Source organism: Mytilus edulis, chromosome 1, assembly GCF_963676685.1.
Source record: "Mytilus edulis chromosome 1, xbMytEdul2.2, whole genome shotgun sequence".
Lineage (NCBI taxonomy): Eukaryota > Metazoa > Mollusca > Bivalvia > Mytilida > Mytilidae > Mytilus > Mytilus edulis.
The window spans coordinates 41,226,744-41,247,809 of record NC_092344.1 but is presented as its reverse complement, the minus strand read 5'-3'; the positions used below and the strand labels follow the sequence as shown (position 1 = coordinate 41,247,809).

General features: G+C 31.7%; 1 protein-coding gene across 1 annotated transcript in view; it reads left to right on the top strand.

Moving 5' to 3' along the window:
- The window catches only part of LOC139515801 (E3 ubiquitin-protein ligase rnf213-alpha-like), a 175,322-nt gene that overhangs the window by 48,797 nt on the left and 105,459 nt on the right, over positions 1-21,066 (top strand). Inside the window, exons 20-32 of the mRNA XM_071305540.1 lie at positions 7,463-7,660; positions 8,976-9,582; positions 10,130-10,304; positions 11,321-11,457; positions 11,761-11,835; positions 12,122-12,228; positions 13,294-13,435; positions 15,272-15,470; positions 16,517-16,760; positions 17,227-17,373; positions 18,050-18,324; positions 19,375-19,543; positions 19,803-19,939. Of these exons, the coding sequence (XP_071161641.1) occupies positions 7,463-7,660; positions 8,976-9,582; positions 10,130-10,304; positions 11,321-11,457; positions 11,761-11,835; positions 12,122-12,228; positions 13,294-13,435; positions 15,272-15,470; positions 16,517-16,760; positions 17,227-17,373; positions 18,050-18,324; positions 19,375-19,543; positions 19,803-19,939 (2,612 nt within the window). The remainder of the gene's footprint in view (positions 1-7,462; positions 7,661-8,975; positions 9,583-10,129; positions 10,305-11,320; positions 11,458-11,760; positions 11,836-12,121; positions 12,229-13,293; positions 13,436-15,271; positions 15,471-16,516; positions 16,761-17,226; positions 17,374-18,049; positions 18,325-19,374; positions 19,544-19,802; positions 19,940-21,066) is intronic.

Here is a 21,066-nt window from a genome sequence, read left to right as displayed (position 1 = left end):
GGTTATTATCTTGAATATTATTATAGATAGAGATAAACTGTGTACAGCAATAATGTTCAGCAAAGTAAGATCTACAAATAAGTCAACATGACCAAAATGGTCAGTTGACCACTTTAGGAGTTATTGCCCTTTATAGTCAATTTTTAACCATTTTTCGTAAATCTTAGTAATCTTTTAGAAAAATCTTCTCCTCTGAAACTACTGGGCTAAATTTAACCAAACTTATCCATAATCATCATTGGGGTATTTAGTTTTAAAAATGTGTCGGGTGATCTGGCCAACCTACCAAGATGGTCGCCATGGCTAAAAATAGAACATAGGGGTAAAATGCAGTTTTTGGCTTATAACTCAAAAACCAAAGCATTTAGAGCAAATCTGACATGGGGTAAAATTGTTCATCAGGTCAAGAACTATCTGCCCTGAAATTTTCAGATGAATCGGACATTTCGTTGTTGGGTTGCTGCCCCTGAAATGGTAATTTTAAGGAAATTTTGCTGTTTTTGGTTATTATCTTGAATATTATTATAGATAGAGATAAACTGTAAACAGCAATAATGTTCAGCAAAGTAAGATCTACAAATAAGTCAACATGACAAATTTTCTTGTTTTTGGTTATTATCTTGAATATTATTATAGATAGAGATAAACTGTGTACAGCAATAATGTTCAGCAAAGTAAGATCTACAAATAAGTCAACATGACCAAAATGGTCAGTTGACCACTTTAGGAGTTATTGCCCTTTATAGTCAATTTTTAACCATTTTTCTTAAATCTTAGTAATCTTTTAGAAAAATCTTCTTATCTGAAACTACTGGGCCAAATTTAACCAAACTTAGCCATAATCATCATTTGGGTATCAAGTTAAAAAAATGTGTCCTGTAACTCGGCCAACAAACCAAGATGGCCGCCATGGCTAAAAATAGAACATGGGGGTAAAATGCAGATTTTGGCTTATAACTCAAAAACCAAAGCATTTAGAGCAAATCTGACAGGAAGTAAAATTGTTGATCAGGTCACGATCTATCTGCCCTGGAATTTTCAGATGAATCAGATAATCGGTTGTTAGGTTGCTGCCCCTGAATTGGTAATTTTGAGGAATTTTGCTGTTTTTTTGTTATTATCTTGAATATTATTATAGATAGAGATAAACTGTCAACAGCAAGTAATGTACAGCAAAGTAAGAACTAAAAATAAGTCACTATGACCAAAATAGTCAATTGACCCCCTAAGGAGTTATTGCCCTTCATAGTCAAATTTTAACAATTTTCTTAAAATTTGAAGATTTTCAATAACATTTTCCACAGAAAGTACTGTTATAGATAGAGATAATTGTAAGCAGCAAGAATGTTTAGTAAAGTAAGATCTACAAACAAATCACCATCACCAAAACACAATTTTGTCATGAATCCATCTGTGTCCATTGTTTAATATTCACATGGACCAAGGTGAGCGACACAGGCTCTTTAGAGCCTCTAGTTTTTTGTATCATCTTTAAATATTATACACCAATATATGAATTATCATGTACAAAAAACACTTTTCTTCACATAGTTAATGGGAACATTTTACCCTGCGTATTTTAGCCGCAAGGTGTTCCACGGTTTAATATGTCAATGATGTGTGTTGTCTAGTAACAACAGACACTCCGGTAATAACAATTCCCGCAAAATTATTAAAAAAGGAAATTTTGATTAAAAACATTGCTTTGAAAGATGATAAAAATGTTATCTAAATGTGGAATGTATAGATAATGAGAAATATCAGCCCACTCTACAGAATATGAAGCTAAATGGCTCGTTCACTACGCTCACTTGACATTTAGCTTCATATTCTGGCTTGTGGGCTGATATTTTTCTATATCTATGTATCCACACCCAGATAACATATACATCTGCTTCCATTTTCTACATTTTAATCAGACAAAGATGACGTCACAAACAAAAATACAAATTACTGGCAAAAGGGGAACAACTCACTCACACACAGAAACATAATCAGACCATACATACTGATAAATAACATTTAACTACATGTTCAGTGGACAGTCAGAGGAGTGGCAATAACCTTAGGTGCTGTGTGCAAAATTGTTTAGGTCATGTATGATTTTAACGTGCCTCTGCTAATTTGAATCTGGGGGAAAATAATCCATTTGTTCATTTTTTTATATCAAATATACTCTCTTGCACTCATTTATTTTTAAATTGCTTGTGCACCTATATATTATTTGATGGTACCATTATTTTTTAAAATTTGGGTTAGTCAAAAATACAGTAAAAGTATACATATATCTGAAACAAAAAATATACAAAAAAAATCTATTGATATTAAAACAAAATATGGAAATTGAATTGCATTATAAAATGTATATGCACAAAATTAATTGATTTAATATAATATATATATGTTGTGTACAAGTTGCAATTTTGTACAGGTTATAACATGTACAAAAATATTGTACATGTTATAATTTGTACAATGCCAAAATACAAGTTATAACATGTACAAAAGTACCTCGTACATGTTGTAACATGTACAAAATATTGCTTAAAAATGGTTTTAACCTGTACAAAATTTGAAATAATAATAAAGCATAATATACATTCACAATTGAAATTATCAAATAGTAACGAACAATAATCAAATGCAAAAAAAGCTGCATTATCTACAGCATGCATAAAATACCTAATTTTCATACATTTTAGAAACAAGTTGTTTTTTATTTGTTGCTACAAGACAGAGAAATGTGACACCTTGAAGTTGCACAACACTTTCATTCTTTTACATTTACACATAACAGTCATATAACTGCCTTTCTTACCCTCACACTCATATCACTCGTTGGGATTTCAGATGTATTTAAAGTTGTATTTGCAAGAAATTAAACCTGGTTTCTACTCAAGTATCCCTTTATTTGTCCAACTAAGTCTTTAGTTCCAATTTTATAGTTGCCATGTTCATTCATATTCATCACAACGCCTGTTCTGTTTTTCTCATCGGCAGGACCCATATCAATGGACGGAATAGGAATGTTTACGTTATCACCTTTGGAGATAACAGTTAATCTAGTTTTTCAGTTTTTATCAAGGCATCAGCTTGTAACTGCTGGCCAGAAAGGTCCCTCTTTTGTGCACACTTGATGTCAATATTTACAATTTCAAATAAAACCCTCACTGGTATTGACAGCAAGAATATCCACACCAGGAAGTGCCCTCTTTCGGGGTAGTCTACCAGTAGATGTCATGCTGAAACTTCCTCACCAACCATGTTAGCATCACATCATTTCATTCAATTTCCATTGTTTCTGTTTCTTACTCAATTGTTGTTCATTGTTGTCTGCTGAACCATTTAATTCACCATCAGTTTTAGTGTTTGTGTCAGTATTAATGTCAGTCTCTGACCTTACTTTGTCAGTTTCAATTTCAGTGTCGGAATTATGATCTGTCTCGGTAAAATGGTCTTCACGATCATTATTATTGGATACATAACTTGCTTCAAATATTGCTTCTAAGTCTCCTTCTGTTTAAATGCCAGGTAAGAATACTGAATAATGTTTATTGACTACATGTGTATTTTGAAAGTCGTTAAAGGGAAACTTCGCAAAAAAATCAAAAATTGATATTATGTTCATTCTGTATAAAAATGCTCAAATTCATAAATATTAAAGTTTTATTCCGCTAGATAAGCAATCACTATCGATTTTAAATTTAGAGTATCAATTCTCTGCGCTCCGCCATTTTGTCTTCTTTCCCGATTAATAAAAACGATATGTCTATAAACCACAAAGAAACAAAACTACAGTAACCGATGTAGTCGTAATTGCGTGTCGATATAACTAACTTGATACGGAAAATATTCTTATTTTTTTTAAATTACCATGGTCTGTTGTTTTTAAACTGTTGATATTGGAATTAGGTGAAAAGTCAAAGTTGAAATCATAAATAAGTGTTCCGTGAAAATTGTTTTCGAAAATCTAATTTGTTCATAATTCTTTAAAGTAATAAACTTTTTTCAAATATATTTTGATCTTCTCCATCTGATCACCAGCATGGCTAAAGGTATTACTTCCAAAGGTATTGTGAGGGGTGTGAGGTGACACGTCCAGGTATTCAAGCGATTTCCTGTCGGGCTTGCAAGTTCATGCATCTTTTCACTTCTGCAGGTATTGATCAGTGTACACGGCTGATAACTTATAACTTATAACTTTCCATTTTGAACTATCAGATGTATAATATACAACTCTGTCTTACTTGTCATTACTAAACTCATACGCTTGTTTATAAATAACATTTCTGGTGTAAAGAATATAATTCATAAAAATATAAATAATACTAAAAAAATAAGATTTGATGAAATTAAAATCTATTTAAATATTTTTTCCATGGGTGAATTTGGGAAAATGTAATATATACTCATTGTCAATAGTGAAGGACAGATTGGAACAGACCAGAAATATTGATTTAAAAAAATGTACGCACTTGCCGACGATTCGTTTATACGACTGGATAGAAAGTTACGGAACTATAGCGCAATTTAAAATATATACATCTATACATTGAACATAAGAAAAAAACATAGTTTGAATAAATAGGGGTAAATATGTTGTAAATAGACTAGTCTACGTATGCCAACAGTATGTAATCATCGAATGTCGATAGACTATTGTATTCCAGAAGAAGAAGAGAACCAATTTGATTTAGATACAGGTCGATGTATAACTTTTGCTTTGGTTTATTGAAGCTGTGGACCTAGTAAAATCACAGATTTATATTTCAATAAGATTGTTCTCGAACAAAGGAAGGAATTCGTCATCACAATTGTTATATATGCCACTGGACGAACACTAATTATCCCCAGGGGATGTGAATATTTTGCTGGGAAACTTTTGAGTATCAAAGTTTCAAATTAATTTCGGGATTTATTTTCTTTCTTGGTATTCAATAACAGAAAAAAGAATAAATTACTTGTCCGCTAAATAGGGGTATTCTTGTCAGAATTAGTTATATTTGAAAAATAGGGAATAGCATGTAAACATTCCTTCTCAATAATATATATGGTTGTATTGGAAATCTTTTCATACAGATTGACAACTCATTGTTCGATATGCATGTAATATTTGCCACATGACGCCCATAGTTCTTTCTACCATTATCATCTTATTCTTTGATATTGCTGTAAACATCGATGGTTCACACCCAATCAAAATGGGAGTAATGGACCTTCAGAGCTTCTCCGTGTTATACACTTGTGAAATATAGAGACGAAATTTCTGTATTGAAATGAATCTACATCTCACAAACAGGATTTTCAAATAACGATTTTGAGTAATCACCTTACAAACCAATATGGCAAGATATAACCATGAAGGAATTTAGTTTTTGTCAGACGCAAGAACTCATCACTATATCATAAACGTATACGTATATATATGCATACAGTTTCAAATATCAAGAACAAGCGGTCGATGTCGATAGTCCGTTTTCTAACTGTTCAGAGTTAGACATGTCACTTGTTCATTCTTGGAAGCCTTCATATTCCCCGTCTAACGATGGGAACTCTTTCTGATTGTGTTGACTATAAATGCTTGTATGGTAATTCTGTCGTTTATCTGTACAAGCGGTTGCATTTCCTCTCCTTTCGGGCCAACAAACAAACGAAACGCTTCTAGTCTGATTTCTCTGGAGCTCATCCTCAATGGCTCTTATACGTCAGGAAACTTACATGTATACTAATAATGATTGTTTCAAGAACAACGATGTATGGACGAACTATTCTAAATTCGTCAATATCAGTTATGCATGACTAAAATATAACTTTTATTACAACTACTGTATTACTTATTTGGATTAATGACGGCTATCATGTTCAACATTGCACAAATATTATCATAGAATTAAAAAAAAAAATCCTCAAAAATCCTCAAAAGAAATAATGCCTTAGCTTAGATAATTGGTATTCTTTTCACAAAAAGTTTGTGTAAATAATTGTCAAATGAATTTAATTATGTAAGAATAAAATGTTAAAAAGAAACTAAAAAAAAATCATCCATGTTGTATGTTGTATTTTTTTGTCAATTAAAAACTTTAAAATTGCAATAGTTTTATTAGCATTTAAACACAGCCAGATTTGAATACAAGTTAAGAAATTCCGGTAAAGTCAATGATATCAAACAGATGTACAATGGTATATCAAATTGGGTAATATTGCATTTAGTTTTTATTAAAGATTAAAACTACTATTTTTTGCTTCATATTTGAATCTTTACGCCAATTGCCGCTAAGAAAGTAATCAAAATTTGTTTCCTTTTATTTTTATACACTTTCGGAATTACGAATCTGAATTTTATTTTCAATTAATTTACACAATTTAATTATTGTATCTTGATTCTCATCGTGTATTAAATCTTAGTGTATTAACATCGTGACAGCATACTCTTTCTAATCCTTTCTGTTTATCCTTTCCAAATAACAACATTTATACCTGTGTACGCTTGAACTCACACCTGCGGCTAAATAGCTACAAGGTAAACGAATTGACCTCAAGCCGAGAAACATACAGTGACCTTTACAAAATAATATACACACTCTGCTCACACATTAGTTGCATTGAAATGATTATCAAAACAATAACGGTAAATAGAACTGAAATATTTTCAGTTCAATATCAGTAAAAATGTTCAATAAATATTTTATGAAAAAAATCTCAACAATAATTAATTAAATTTATTCAAAAACATTTACTAGAGATAATTTTATAGGAGTTTAATTCAATCAATACAAAACGGTATATACATATTCATTTTCGTTCATTCTTATATTGTGGTTAATAACTACGACCATTCGTCAGCTGTGCGCTTTTAATTACGTATATTGTCGATAAGCTATAAGAGTTCAACAGATTTAATTTTTTCCCAGAATTCAATAAATCGGGCTAATACGTCACGACCCACTCGAGAATTCAACCAAAAAAGTTACAAATACTTGATTTTCTCCGTTATTAGAAGGAATATAAATTTAAAACTTTGCAAATGTGTTTTTTATGTTAAGATGAACATAATTAGATGATAAGTAAAAAATCGCGGAATTTCCCTTTAAGGTATGAAGTGATTAATAAAATACCCTATTAAACTGGTCATTAACTTATCAAAAGGATATCAGACTAACATGAATGGACAATATAAAACAAAAAAAATGATTGAATATCATTGATGTTAATGGCTTGTGTTGTAATTATAAAAACATATTTTTGGTTTCAAATTTTGTACAAGTTAAAACCATTTCGAGCAATATTTTGTACATGTTATAACATGTATGAGGCACTTTTGTACATGTTATAACTTGTATTTTTGCATTGTACAAATTATAACATGTTATAACCTGTACAAAATTGCAACTTGTACACGACATATATATATATATATGATATTAAAAATTAATTGACATCTACATGATCTACTCATAAACAGCTACTAACAGATGTACTAGATTTGTCTGTAAACTACGAGACTAATGAAAAAAGTGAGTGTGACAAACAGAAGAGAGGACTTGACATACTAGAGAAAACTAAGTACAACTATGGAGAACTACAAGATCTGCAATCAAGATTGATGTTAGTTGCTGGGAAAGCAGAGAAAGGAAATGATGAAGTGGAAAGATTTACTATGGTATGTAAATTGTTTCTTGTTACAGGATTGGGCTGCTATATCTTTGCAGGAATATTTTCATGCTTGCATTGATTTATAGCTATCACCTCTTGTATGGTATGCAATTTCGTTATAAGAGCTATTTAAAACAAAGAGCTGTTAGAAAGGAATTTTATCTAATGATTATTTTAAGGTGCCTAATCTATGATTTAGAAAAAAAATTCAAATACATTTTTTATTTGGTTTCAAGTGTTATTTAAAGTGGAATTTTATATTTATATTTCATTATTAGTAGTCAGTTTTAGATGGTTTATTCATGTACTATGCATGTTTAGCGTTTTAAAAAAGTAAAAGAATGTTGACAATGAAAGTAAAAAGTTTGGTTGACTGATTTGATCCACGAAAAATTGATTCTAATGTTCATGATAAAAATATGTCAAACATATTTAACATATTTTTATGCTCCACCTAGGGGCATTATGTTTTTCCGTCTGCATCCATTTGTCTGTCTGTCCATCCGTTCTTTCATCCGTCTGTTCAGCTTCTCTTTAAAGTTTTTGGTGAAGATAGTTTTGTTTAGTTTAGTTGATGCTCAAACTTGAAACATACATGTTCCCTATGATATGATCTTTCTAATTGTCAATTTAGAGTGTTGACCCCTAGGTCATGGTCCACTGAACATAGGAAATGATAATGTGAGTGGGGCATCCTTGTACTATGGACACATTCCTGTTTTAACCTATGATATGAAATCAAGGAAAGCTAGAAAAATCAAATTACTTTGCTCACTATCTATTTATATTTCTGTTTATATCAGGTTATATGACTAGTCAGCAGTTGTCGAATGTCACGTCAATGTTTAATTAGATTTAGATACACAAGAAATACTTATACATAATGTTGAGACCATGCATTCTTAATTGTTTATTTTTTTGACTTTTTTAGATTTTTTTTTTTTTTTTATCTTAATCAATTTTCATAAATCTGCTGTTGATGCTTAGCATACTTCTTTATGTTTAGAAAAACTTGATACCAGACATATATATATACCTGTTGTAATTGAATATATCTAATTATTGATGTTGCACACAGTTTTTAACCCTTTCCTTAATGGAGAATTTAGATTTTTAAGGGTCAATTGAAAAAAAAGAATTTTGTTTCATCAATAATATTATTTAAAATTATCTATATTTTCAGTATTTGATTTAATATATATACCAAAAAATGAGGAGAAAGCATGAACAACAATGATGTAAAATATAGACTTAAATTAATGATTGTTAGTTATGTTAGTTATATAAATCTAAAATAAATATAAAATTATCATTTTGTTCAGATTTTGGATGCAGTGGTAAGACTTGGAAACATATACACTAAGCTGGTTTCAGATGGATGTGTTCTCTTTACAAGCTGGAATGCAACTTTCTTATGTGACAAAAAGAGACCAGTTTGTGTATTTATAAACTTTGGTAAGGGGAGAGAAATGCAAACATTAAAGGGAAATGCTGATGATGTTGCATACATAATACCAAAAATAGCAGAGTTCCTTGAAAATTGTCACAAGAAATGGCTGAGTTACATCAATGAGAAAAGGGAACAGTACTATTTGCTGAATTATTTTTCAATTGACCAGATTGTTATACTTCAACAAGAACTTGTAAAATTGGGTTTGGAACAAGATCCATCAGTTCTTATTTATCCAATGCTGTCAGCTGTTAAACATGATTGTACAGAGAATGATCTGATGATGGCATTGTCCATGGCAAAGCATGATGTCATTCAGATGGAATCCTCGTCAGATGCAGCTGAAACAGAACCAGAAACACAAGATGAAGAAAAGTTAGATGAAGAGGCAGAAGAACTTTTGAAGGAGATAATTGAAAATGATTTCCCAGAAGACCTTGCTAGGGAAGCATTGAAATGCTGTACTGAAATTGAAGAAGGTTTATATTATAACCAAAAAATGGCTTTATATCTAACTAAAATTCATAGGATACCAATGTTCATGGATTTTGTTGGTATAGGAAAACCATGAAATTGAATGTTCAAAAAAGTTTAATTATCTACAACCTTGCATACAATGTTTAGCCAATCCCAAAATATTGTTTTTTCACGAAAAAAATTGACTCAAAGTACAAGAGAAACATTTGTAAATGTCCATTAACCTAAAATTTTAAGGAGGAAAAAGGTCATGAATTTGTTAACCATTAGGAAAAATGCTAATGCTACAATATTATATTTCATAAAATTATTCTGAAAAATTTGGAGGTTATCAGTCTTAACTTTAACAAATCACCACACAACAGAAAGGCAAGAACAGTAGTTATACTTAAAAACTGACAGAGTGAAGATGCAGAATAACATCAAAATCTTTTATTTATACAAACACTTTACATTTAACTGTAGAAATGAGTAATATTTGTTAAATACTTACACCAAAGAATTATATGTCAAACCTTTCAATTAAGTATCTAGTTGTATAATTTACAGCTCTCTTATGGTGTGATGAACATCAAAATAATAAGAAAGTTACAGAAGAGAAGATTACTGTACAGCCTGATGAGGAAGTTTCTGAGGACTTACCATATTCTGGATGGATATGCAAAAGTGAATCTAGGGCATCAATGACATCAGTATTGGTACAACAACTTGGTATAGACCCAGAGTAAGAATAATTCTTTTTAGCTCACCTGGTCTCAAAGGCTATGTGAGATTTTTCTATTACTTTGTGTCCATCATCATTGTCCTTGGTCATAAACTTTGAAAAAAAAATCATCTGAAACTACTACGCCAAACGATACCAAACTTTACCTAAATGTTACTTATTATACCTAGTATGAGAAATAAATCTGAGGATTTGATTCATCATCAAACATGGCCACTGTTACTAAAAATAGAAATAAGTGTAAAATGGAAGTTTTTTCCTATATCTCTAAATCTAAAGCAATAAGAACAAATCTGTAGTAGATTAATCTGATCAGCAGGTCAAGTTCTATCTCATGTTATTTTTTTTATAGAAAAAACTGATTGTGGAGTTCATGTGAAAATTTTAGTAAATTGAGAGGATTTTTGGCTTATCTAAAAAGCTAAAGTAGTAAGAGCAAATCTGATGTAGGATTAATTGATCAGCAAGAAAAATCATAAAAATTATAAAAAAAATCTGACATCAATGATAATAAGAACTAGAGACTGACAAATTTTTTGGGGTTAAAATTTTTTGAAATAAACAGAAAATTTTGATTATTAACAGGAGGGATGGAGGAAGAGGGCTTAAAATCAGGAGATTTTGACTCCCGCCAGAAGAATCACATGTCTGCCTTTTTACATGAAGTCACAATAGGAATTTCAGAGGATAGCAAGAAAATGTGTTGTCATAATCCAATTTTGACCAATGAAAAACAGAGATAAAAGGAATCATTAATTGTTTCGATAAGAATAATCAACAGGTCAGAAAAAGGATAAATCATGTAAGAATTAGAGAAAAAACAGTGAAACAATGTTAAAGTCCATGAATACTTTTTCCATTTATTCTGATGATTGTTGCTTGTTAATAACAAGCATTTAGCATACAAGCTATGGTAGTGAGAATTGGCTATCATTCATTGGATGAAAAAAAATTCAGCAATAGTGCTTTGATTGTGATTCTTTTAATTTTAATTTGATTTTTGTTTTTCTTTACAGACAAAATGCCTTTGAAAGATTACACACAGCATTGCAAGACCTTTGGGATAAGTTCCTAAATTCTATTTCTGCAAGTGTTTCTGACTACCTTAGTATAGAGCACCTTTGTCTAATATTGGAAAGATTGTCTGTACAAGGTAAATATTTTACACGTAAAAATTGTTTTTATTTTTAAAACATGTATATAATTTATAAAACTTTGTAAATGCAAGAAAGGAAATGGAGTAAAGTAAAAGGCTGAATAGCTATTGTCTATAATGTTATTATGTAAACATTTTGATTTTGACTTATGACTTTTGGTACCCTGACTGCTTTATAGCTGAATTGTAAAGTTAACTTTAAAATATAAAAAAACATACCATTACTTGCTTATTATTTCAAACTTACACACTGACTAGACAAAATCTTAATGTTAATATTTTCTGGTTATACCTTTTCAGAAACTGTCACCATTGAAAGAACAATGTCACCATACTTTAAACCTGGAGAACCAAATCTTGTCATTATTCAAGAAAGTAAGATTTAAAATTGTTATTTTGAAAATGAAACTTTTATACTATAAGAATCTCTAGAATTGAACAATATTTCCCAAGTCAGTCCTTCCAGTAGTTTTGTTGGCATACCCCGTAACTTTAATTATTTCATATAAGCTTAACTCTGATTATGCTACATAAAAGTACTAGTTTTAACCTGAAAACATGTCCTTAATAAAAGATATTTTCTCAATGAAAATGAGTAGAAATATGATGTTGTCTTTTGTATTTCATAAATATGTTGATGCTGTTTCTATACTAATTTTAGGTGAGATTTACAATACTGTATTGTCAATATACAACCATGGGGAAGACCAGCCCCTGCCACAGTCTGATGAAGTTCTTCTGTGTACTCCAACCACTACGCTGGATGTGGTAAGAAATTGTAACTTTATATAAGGAATTTTCTTTGATCAACATATTCTTTTAATGACTGTCCGTATCTAAAACACTCATCATTTGTTTGGAAGAGCACATACTAGCAGAAAAAGGGAGAAGGTTTGGTACTATTAAAACGTTTAATCCCGCTGCAAATGTTTGCACCTGTCCTAAGTCAGGAATCTGATGTACAGTAGTTGTCGTTTGTTTATGTAATTTATACGTGTTTCTCGTTTCTTGTTTTTTTATATAGATTAGACCGTTGGTTTTCCCGTTTGAATGGTTTTACACTAGTAATTTTGGGGCCCTTTATAGCTTGTTGTTCGGTGTGAGCCAAGGCTCTGTGTTGAAGGCTGTACATTGACCTATAATGGTTTACTTTTATAAATTGTTATTTGGATGGAGAGTTGTCTCATTGGCACTCACACCACATTTTCCTATATCTAGCAACCAATAATACACTTAACAAAATTAAAAAATACCCACATCTACATGTCAATATATGAACAATTGCTATGAATAAATGTCTAGTATATATGAATTTCACACATTACCCAAAATCTGCTGTCATTGCTGGTTGTCTTTTGAAAAGGATGAAAATGACTAGGATATGAACAGTAACAACCACTGACATTCTTTCATAATGTTTAAGTTGAATAGTTGTAAGGTTGCCAAAAAGTCCATACTGATTATATACTTTATACTGTATTCTTTTTCAAGTTTAAAAAGAAACTAAACTTACACAAAACATGTGCATCAATCAAAACTAAATTTTATTTTTGTACCTGACAACATACAATAGCAGGAGCTAAGGTAAAGGTTTTACATCAGAGCAAACAAAAAAGGTCTTTGACTATTTGACAAATATCATTAACAGCTGGTCAAATTATGTCATAATATTCTCTCTTGATCATACTGTATCATCAGTTTTATTTGACAATTTTTAAGTCATTGGACTTTGACTATCCTTAACCTATTTGAGCATATTCTCACCTTGTGACTGCTTAATGGTGGTTGACATTTTGCTACAGGATAGCAATCTTGTGTTAATTACCTTTTCAGGTAGAAATCTTCTGGAGAAGATGTCTGTTTGCAGAAAATAATAAAATCTACTGTCTTGTTAATGCTGATATATTAGACTATGATGTTGCTGATAAAGCAGAAAGAAAACTGCAAAGCCTTATGACAAGCCCAAACAGGAATGGTAATTATTAAACAATCGTCTTAATTGGAAAGCTTTAAGTATTAGATTCAAAATATATTTGTGTGCTACAGACACAGTATAATTTTTGTTGAACCTGCAACTTTAGTTGCAGAAATCTCGACATATGGATAGTAATCCGGCAGCGGCGGCATTAACTAACTTACTAAAAGCTTTATATTTTAGAAGGTGGATGACCTGGATGCTTCATACTTTGTATATAGATGCCTTATGTTACTAAGTTTTTGTTTGTTACATTTCAATTGACCTTGACCTCATTTTCATGGTTCAGTGACTAGAAAAAACAGTTAAGATTTTTTGTAATGTTAACTACTCTCTTATTATGAGTAATAGGTTTAATACTATATTTGGTAAATGCATACCTTGCAAGGTCCTCATGCCCGTCAGTCAGTTTTCACTTCACCTCAACCTCATTTCATAGATCTGTTTTGGTCGTCAAGTCCATATCTCAGATACTATAACTAATAGGTCTTGTATATGTGGTGTATAGAAGGACTGTAAAGTGTACATGTCTAACTGGCAGGTGTCATCTGACCTTGACCTCATTTTCATGGTTCAGTGGTTATAGTTCATATAAAAAAGAAAATGTGGTATGATTGCCAATGAGACGACTGTCCACAAGAGACCAAAATGACACAGACATTAACAACTATAGTTCACCGTACGGCCTTCAACAATGAGCAAAGCCCATACCGCATAGTCAGCTATAAAAGGCCCCGATAAGACAATGTAAAACAATTCAAACGAGAAAACTAACGGCCTTATTTATATAAAATAATGAACGAAAAACAAATATGTAACACATAAATAAACGACAACCACTGAATTACAGGCTCCTGACTAGGGACAGGCACATACATAAATAATGTGGCGGGGTTTAACATGTTAGCGGGATCCCAACCCTCCCCCTAACCTGGGAAAGTGGTATAACAGTACAACATAAAAATGAACTATAAAAATCAGTTGAAAAAGGCTTAACTCATCAGATGGACAAAAATACAAGTGGACGTGGCCTGGTACTTATACATTCCGACACAAAAAGACACAATGAACATATCTGAGAGTACTCACAGTTATCTGACAGCTAGTTCAGCCACTAACAACTAATAAAAAAATCATGCATCTAAGACTTAAGTTAAGTTTTTGTGTTTTGGTCTGTTTTTCTTATACTGTATGCAATAGGTCTACTATATTTGGTGTATGGAATGATTTTAAGGTGTACATGTCTATCTGGCAGGTGTCATCTGACCTTGACCTCATTTTCATGGTTCAGTGGTCAAAGTTAAATTTTTAAGGTTTGGTCTTTTTTTTCTAATACTATATGCAATAGGTCAACTATATTTGATGTATGGAAATATTTTATCATGTACATGTCAGTCTCAACGATTTTATTTGACCTTGACCTCATTTTCATGGTTCATTGCTAATTTTTGTGTTTTTTTTTCTTTCTTTAACTCTAAGCAATAGGTCAACTATATTTGTTGTATAGAAGAATTGTAAGCTATACATGTCTGCTTGGCATGCGTTCATCTCACCTTGAACTCATTTTCATGGTTCATTGGTCAATGTTTAGTTTTCTTGGTTAAGTCTATTTCTTAGAAACTATAAGCAATAGGTCAGCTATATTTAGTGTATTGAATGATTGTAAGTTGTACATGTATTTCTTGTTTGGTCTATATGACTTTGATCTCTTTTTTTGGACCATGTATAAACCTTTAATTTAGAACTATCAACATAACATCAATAATTAGTAAAGAAGACAAGACATTTCAGCCTGTGCACTCTTGTTATATAAGTTTTATCATTTGATTTTTCCAGATAAAAGATATAAACTAGTTATATTGTGTTGTGCAGAAAATGAAAATAAATCTGTAATTGTGAGAGCTTTAACTAAATTTCAACGACCACAGCTGTTTGCAGTGGATGTTCAGAATGTGAAGCAGCACCTGTTCAAAAAGTTGAAAATTGAAACACCAGTTAATGGCGATACCTCAGCATCTTTTGTAGATTTTGAAAGGTTTGTTTTTAAGACCAGCTTACTGGTATTTTCCCAAAAGTTGTTTTCACAAAGATTCATTGAATTAGTTCACCTGATTTAGTTTGAACATATTTATTTATAGTGGATTGGGAAACAAGTTATATCAATCCCTTTCCATGTTGCGGTCGCGAGAGCTGCCTTGTAGCGTCATTAGCCTGCTCTTTTTCTTAATCTACAAGGGTGTCTTTTTATGTGCAAGAGATATGACTCTCTTAATAAACTCAGCCATTTATCGTCCCTTCCGACAGACTATCATCGTTTCCTCAAGACCTTACTCACAAATGGTGTCAAGGGAGATCCGAAAAATTAAGTCCCTAAAATTTTCTCTCCCGTAACGGTGATCAAACCAGGAACCTTTGTGTTAGAAGTCCAATGCACTAACCACTACACCACGGCTCACCTGATTTAATTCCTAGTTTCATATTGGTGTTGATTATATGTTTATTTGTGAGTGAGTTTTTAAAAGTCAGTGAATCAAAGATTATAGTTTCTCTCTTTCTGAGAGAAAATAGAGCCCGTTAATAAAATTTTCATATGATTCTAATTGTATCTCCATAGTCAATTTGTACCCACTGCGTGACACAATTTCAAATCCATCCTTAGTTTACTTCCTGTTTGTTATTTGAAATACATGTATGCTCTTCATGTTGATGCCTATGCTGAAAAAATGCTGTAATTTTCTTACAAAATTTGAAGCATTTCTTCTAAATGTTGGGAACCTGAGTTTTGATATTGGTAAGATAAGCCTCTAGTTGAAAGTAGAATAGAAGTCAAGCATTTAAAATTTGTCCAGTTGAACTAAAATTAATTCAAACGTCCATCCAACAAAATAACAATTCAAAATTTAAAAATGCTCAAGATGACTTTATATATGTCATAAGTGTTTTCAATCTAAAGTATTTATCAGTACTGTTTCACCCATTCAACCATTTTTGCTAATGAATGAAAACTAAGAATTTTTTGTAACTTGCACTGAGTTAATTGTTTAGAGTTGAATAACAGGTCAACTGCTCGTGACATTTCAGGTCAAGTGTAAGAGTGGTCAAATCCTGTCGAGCTGGAGTTGGTAAATCTCTATACAAGAAAAGAATGGTCAGTGATTTACATAAGAAGAATAGAAGGAGCATGAGATTCCAACAACATGACCTAACTATACCTTTACATGATAAATCTATTGACATTGATGAAATTATGGGAGCTCTTCTTGATGTTACACTTCCACCAACAGAATTGAGGCCAAGGATATTTCATATTGATTTATCTCATGAGGTGAGTTAAAAAAGTGGGGCGAAAGATACATGACGGATATTTAAACTCATAAGTCAAAAATGGCTAAAAAAGGAAAATAGACAAACAAACAAAAGTACACAAAACACAACATAGAAAAATAAAGACTTAGCAACACCAAACACACCAAAAACTGGGGATGATCTCGGGTGCTCTGGAAGGGTAAACTGTTAACTGTTATAAAGACTTATTTTCAGACAACATGTTGAAATGTAATGATGTAAATATTGAAAATCAATTTATTAAAGATCCCACTAGTTGATAACAATTTAATGCAGTTGTTAACAAAAAACCATTACATTTTATCCTGACAAATTTGATGCTTTTGTCTATATTTATCCTATCTGTTACCTTAAAACTTTTCAATTCTCACTACTTTATATTTATTAATATAATCTAAATAAAACAAATCTGTTTTCTGTATTAATGATTTTGTTTTTATTCAAAGGTACAGAATGGAGTAGATGCCTTTTTGTTCCAGCTTCTTGTATTAGGATGCCTAACAAACACTTCAGGATATGTTTGGAGAAAGTCTGCCATGGATTACTATATTGTCGAAACATTACCTCTGATGGTCAAAGACACAAACACAAAGGTGAAGATCTCTTGTAGTTTTAAACACTATTGCATAATTACAATTTTATACATGATACATCAACAGGTTTTGGGAAATGGCAGCCAAGATTAGATCTTGGAAGCTTACCAGGAACTTCTTGTACTATAAACAGTCTTCTTTCAGTCGATCTCCTCTGAACTAATTATTGACCTTGCCAAGTTCATAGGCAATGATAGCATGATGCAGTTGTATCAACCAGTATATACTTGAGTATATCATTAAAAATACTAAAGAGATATAGGAAGATATGGTATTAGTGCCAATGAGACAACTCTCCATCCAAGTAACAATTTATGAAAGTAAGGAATGGCCTTCAACACGAAGCCTTGGTTCACACCGAACAGCAAGCTATAGAGGGCCCCAAAAATTACTAGTGTAAAACCATTCAAACTGGAAAAGCAACGGTCTAATCTATTTAAAAACAAGAAACGAGAAACACGTATGAACTAAATAAACAGACGACAACTACTGTACATCATATTCCTGACTTATAACAGGTGCAAACATTTGCAGCCATTATATTGATCACCTGGTACTCTCACCAATATCATATTGCAACATTTGAAAATGCCATTACTTGTGAAAACTAGGGGTAAAATAGGTTATCTGTCATGTAATTTGCTTTAGTATATCTTACAATTGTTAAAATTTACAGAGAGGAAATCTGACATATCTGCACCATTGTTTAGAGATTTTACCTTCAGTGATGTGTAGATCACCACAAGAGACTTTAGAAATCATATCAGGTATTAGAGAGCCACCAGATTATACTCGACATGACAGGTTGTTTGATACAGAGGAATTCAGAAGTACAACTTTCCAAAGACCATATCAGTACTTAAAAAGACTTGACACAAACTGTAGATTGGATGATGTCAAACCCAACATTCCAGAGGGAGATAAGAGGCATTGTTTAGTTACTTTATTAAGGTAATAATATGAAGCATAAGTGGATCTATACTATTTTTAAAAGTCATTTTGATCATATTGGATATATTTGAACATAATTTTATTGTTCACCTTTCTAAAAAGTTTTTATGCCCCACCTACGATAGTAGAGGGGCATTATGTTTTCTGGTCTGTGCGTCCGTCCGTCTGTTCGTCCGTCCGTTCGTCCCTCTTCAGGTTAAAGTTTTTGGTCAAGGTAGTTTTTGATGAAGCTGAAGTCCAATCAACTTGAAACTTAGTACACATGTTCCTTATGATATGATCTTTCTAATATTAAAGCCAAATTAGATTTTTTACCCAATTTCACGGTCCATTAAACATGGAAAATGATTATGCGAGTGGGGCATCCGTGTACTTTGGACACATAGAAAATGAAAGGGCGAGTTTCAGGTTAAAGTTTTTGGTCAAGGTAGTTTTTGATGAAGTTAAGTCCAATCAACTTGAAACTTAGTACACATGTTCCCTATCGTATGATCTTTCTACTTTAAATGCCAAATTAGATTTTTTACCCAATTTCACGGTCCATTGAACATGGAAAATGATTATGCGAGTGGGGCATCCGTGTACTTTGGACACATTCTTGTTTTTTGACACATTCTTGTTTTTTCAATATTTATCCTCGGGTAAATTTGGCACTGTTCTCTTACAGTAAATTTGATGCAGTTCATTTGCACTTCAGACATTTCCAAATTTATTGTTTGGCACATATATGTAACAGTTACTGAATAGTCTGAAAAGTGATTGAACAGGTTTGAATTGACTGCAAGTGAAATTATCATTCTTATTGGATATGCTGATCTTGCAGATTTATGATAAAAAAAAATATATAATAAACATATTTGAAGTTTATGTATCATTATTAATGCTATTTCGTCATTACACTACAAAAATAAATTTACAGTTTTTTGGGGCAAAATATAACTTTTATTTAAAGGTTTATTCTTTTTAAAGACAGTTCTGGCTAAAAACTAAACGAAATTAATCTTAAAAGATAAAAGAATGAAATGTAAAGAAAAACATCATACTTTACAGACACTGTGGTATCAGAGATCCATCATGGTCAGAAGTACACCACTTTGTAAGCTTCTTAGATGCCCAGCTTCAGGACTTTGAAGTTTCATCATTTTGCAGCCCTGCTGCTTTACAAGACTTGCCAGGATTTCCCAAGTTTGTATTGAGATTCCTCATACAGATGTCTAGAGTAAGTAAAATATCTGTAAGAACTACAGAATTTTTATTATATAGCTGGGTTAAAGTGAGGATTTAAAAAGAGTAACCAGTATATTGATTTTCCTGAAATGTTTTATTGGTCCAGTAAATTGACAAGAAATAAAATCATCATCAAACAGAGATCGAAAATAGGCTTTGTCTTCCCTGATCTTTCAAATTTAATCCCCTATTTATTTAATATAGCCGTTAGAATGGGAATCTTTCGTTCATGTCTTATTTTATTTTTTTAGGATTTTTCCACAAGATCATTAGTTGTAAGTGAAGAATCGCCTACACAAGTTTTCCAGGCGATGCAAGAAAATGAAGGACAAGTGGATAATGATGGTATCATAGAACAGTATCAGATGAGAAGAACATGGGAATCTAGGTTTTTTAATTAAATATTTTTAAGATTAAAAATTTTCCTGGGTTTGTTTGTAGAATTTTTTATGATGATTTATACAACTATCATATTCTTGGTTACATTAGAAATATTCATTGTTTTGCGACCCTGTTTTGTCTATAGTTGTAAAAAAAATTTTAGGAAAGGGCTTTAGCAACAAATATTAATGAAACATCATTTAAATTAAGATTGCAGTTGTATCTTCTATTCATCATTGAAAATGCAGGCAGTAAACTACTTAATTCACCTTTGTAAGCAAGGCTTTGACACACATGATGTGTATATTTATCAGATTTTTGAAATACGAGAGTGATTTTTCATATGGTGTTGCATTTGAGCAAACATGCATTTCTGGGTGAGAATACTGGGTAAGAGGTTCTATCTCCTTTTCCCTGCTTCGTTGACTTAAGAAATTTCACATCATTTAAGTAATCGGTGATCTAGTTTGTTTGTAATAAAGTACTTCTGCTACACCATTCATACTGGGTTTGCTCTTGCATCAGTGTTAAATATGTATTTCGGATGAGTTTCAATAGAATTGTAGGCTAAAAGTTAACCCTTAATTATGCTTCAACGAATTTGGAACTTGTACATCAATGGAATGTGAAAGTTTTCTTTACATTTTTTTTTATTTGGTTAGGTTCAGAAATTTTGTAATTCAATCATTTATCTTTTGGAATTGTCTGTATTGTTGTTTTTATGGCCCTGCAACAAAGTTGTCGGTGCCATATAGTTTTACCCTTGTCTGTAATTCCGTAATTCTGTCATTCCGTCATTCCGCAACAAACCATTATACAGAGTTTTTTTCTGAAAGTCTTCAGATATTGGGCTGAGTTTTGGTATGTGAGTTAACGATGATGAGTTACAGATCAAGTTTAAGTTTGGTTCTGCTCGGCTAATTTTTTGCCTAAATTATGGGCTTTTGACTTTGATAAATTGTTGAAAATCACAGTTATACAGACTTTTTTTCTAAACTCTTTCAGATATTGGGATGATTTTTGGCATGTGAGTTAACCAAGATGTGTTACAGTTCAAGTTTAAGTTCATTCCCCTCTGCTTATTTTTGCCGATATAACGGACTATGGACTTTGATAAATTGTCGCAAATCACAG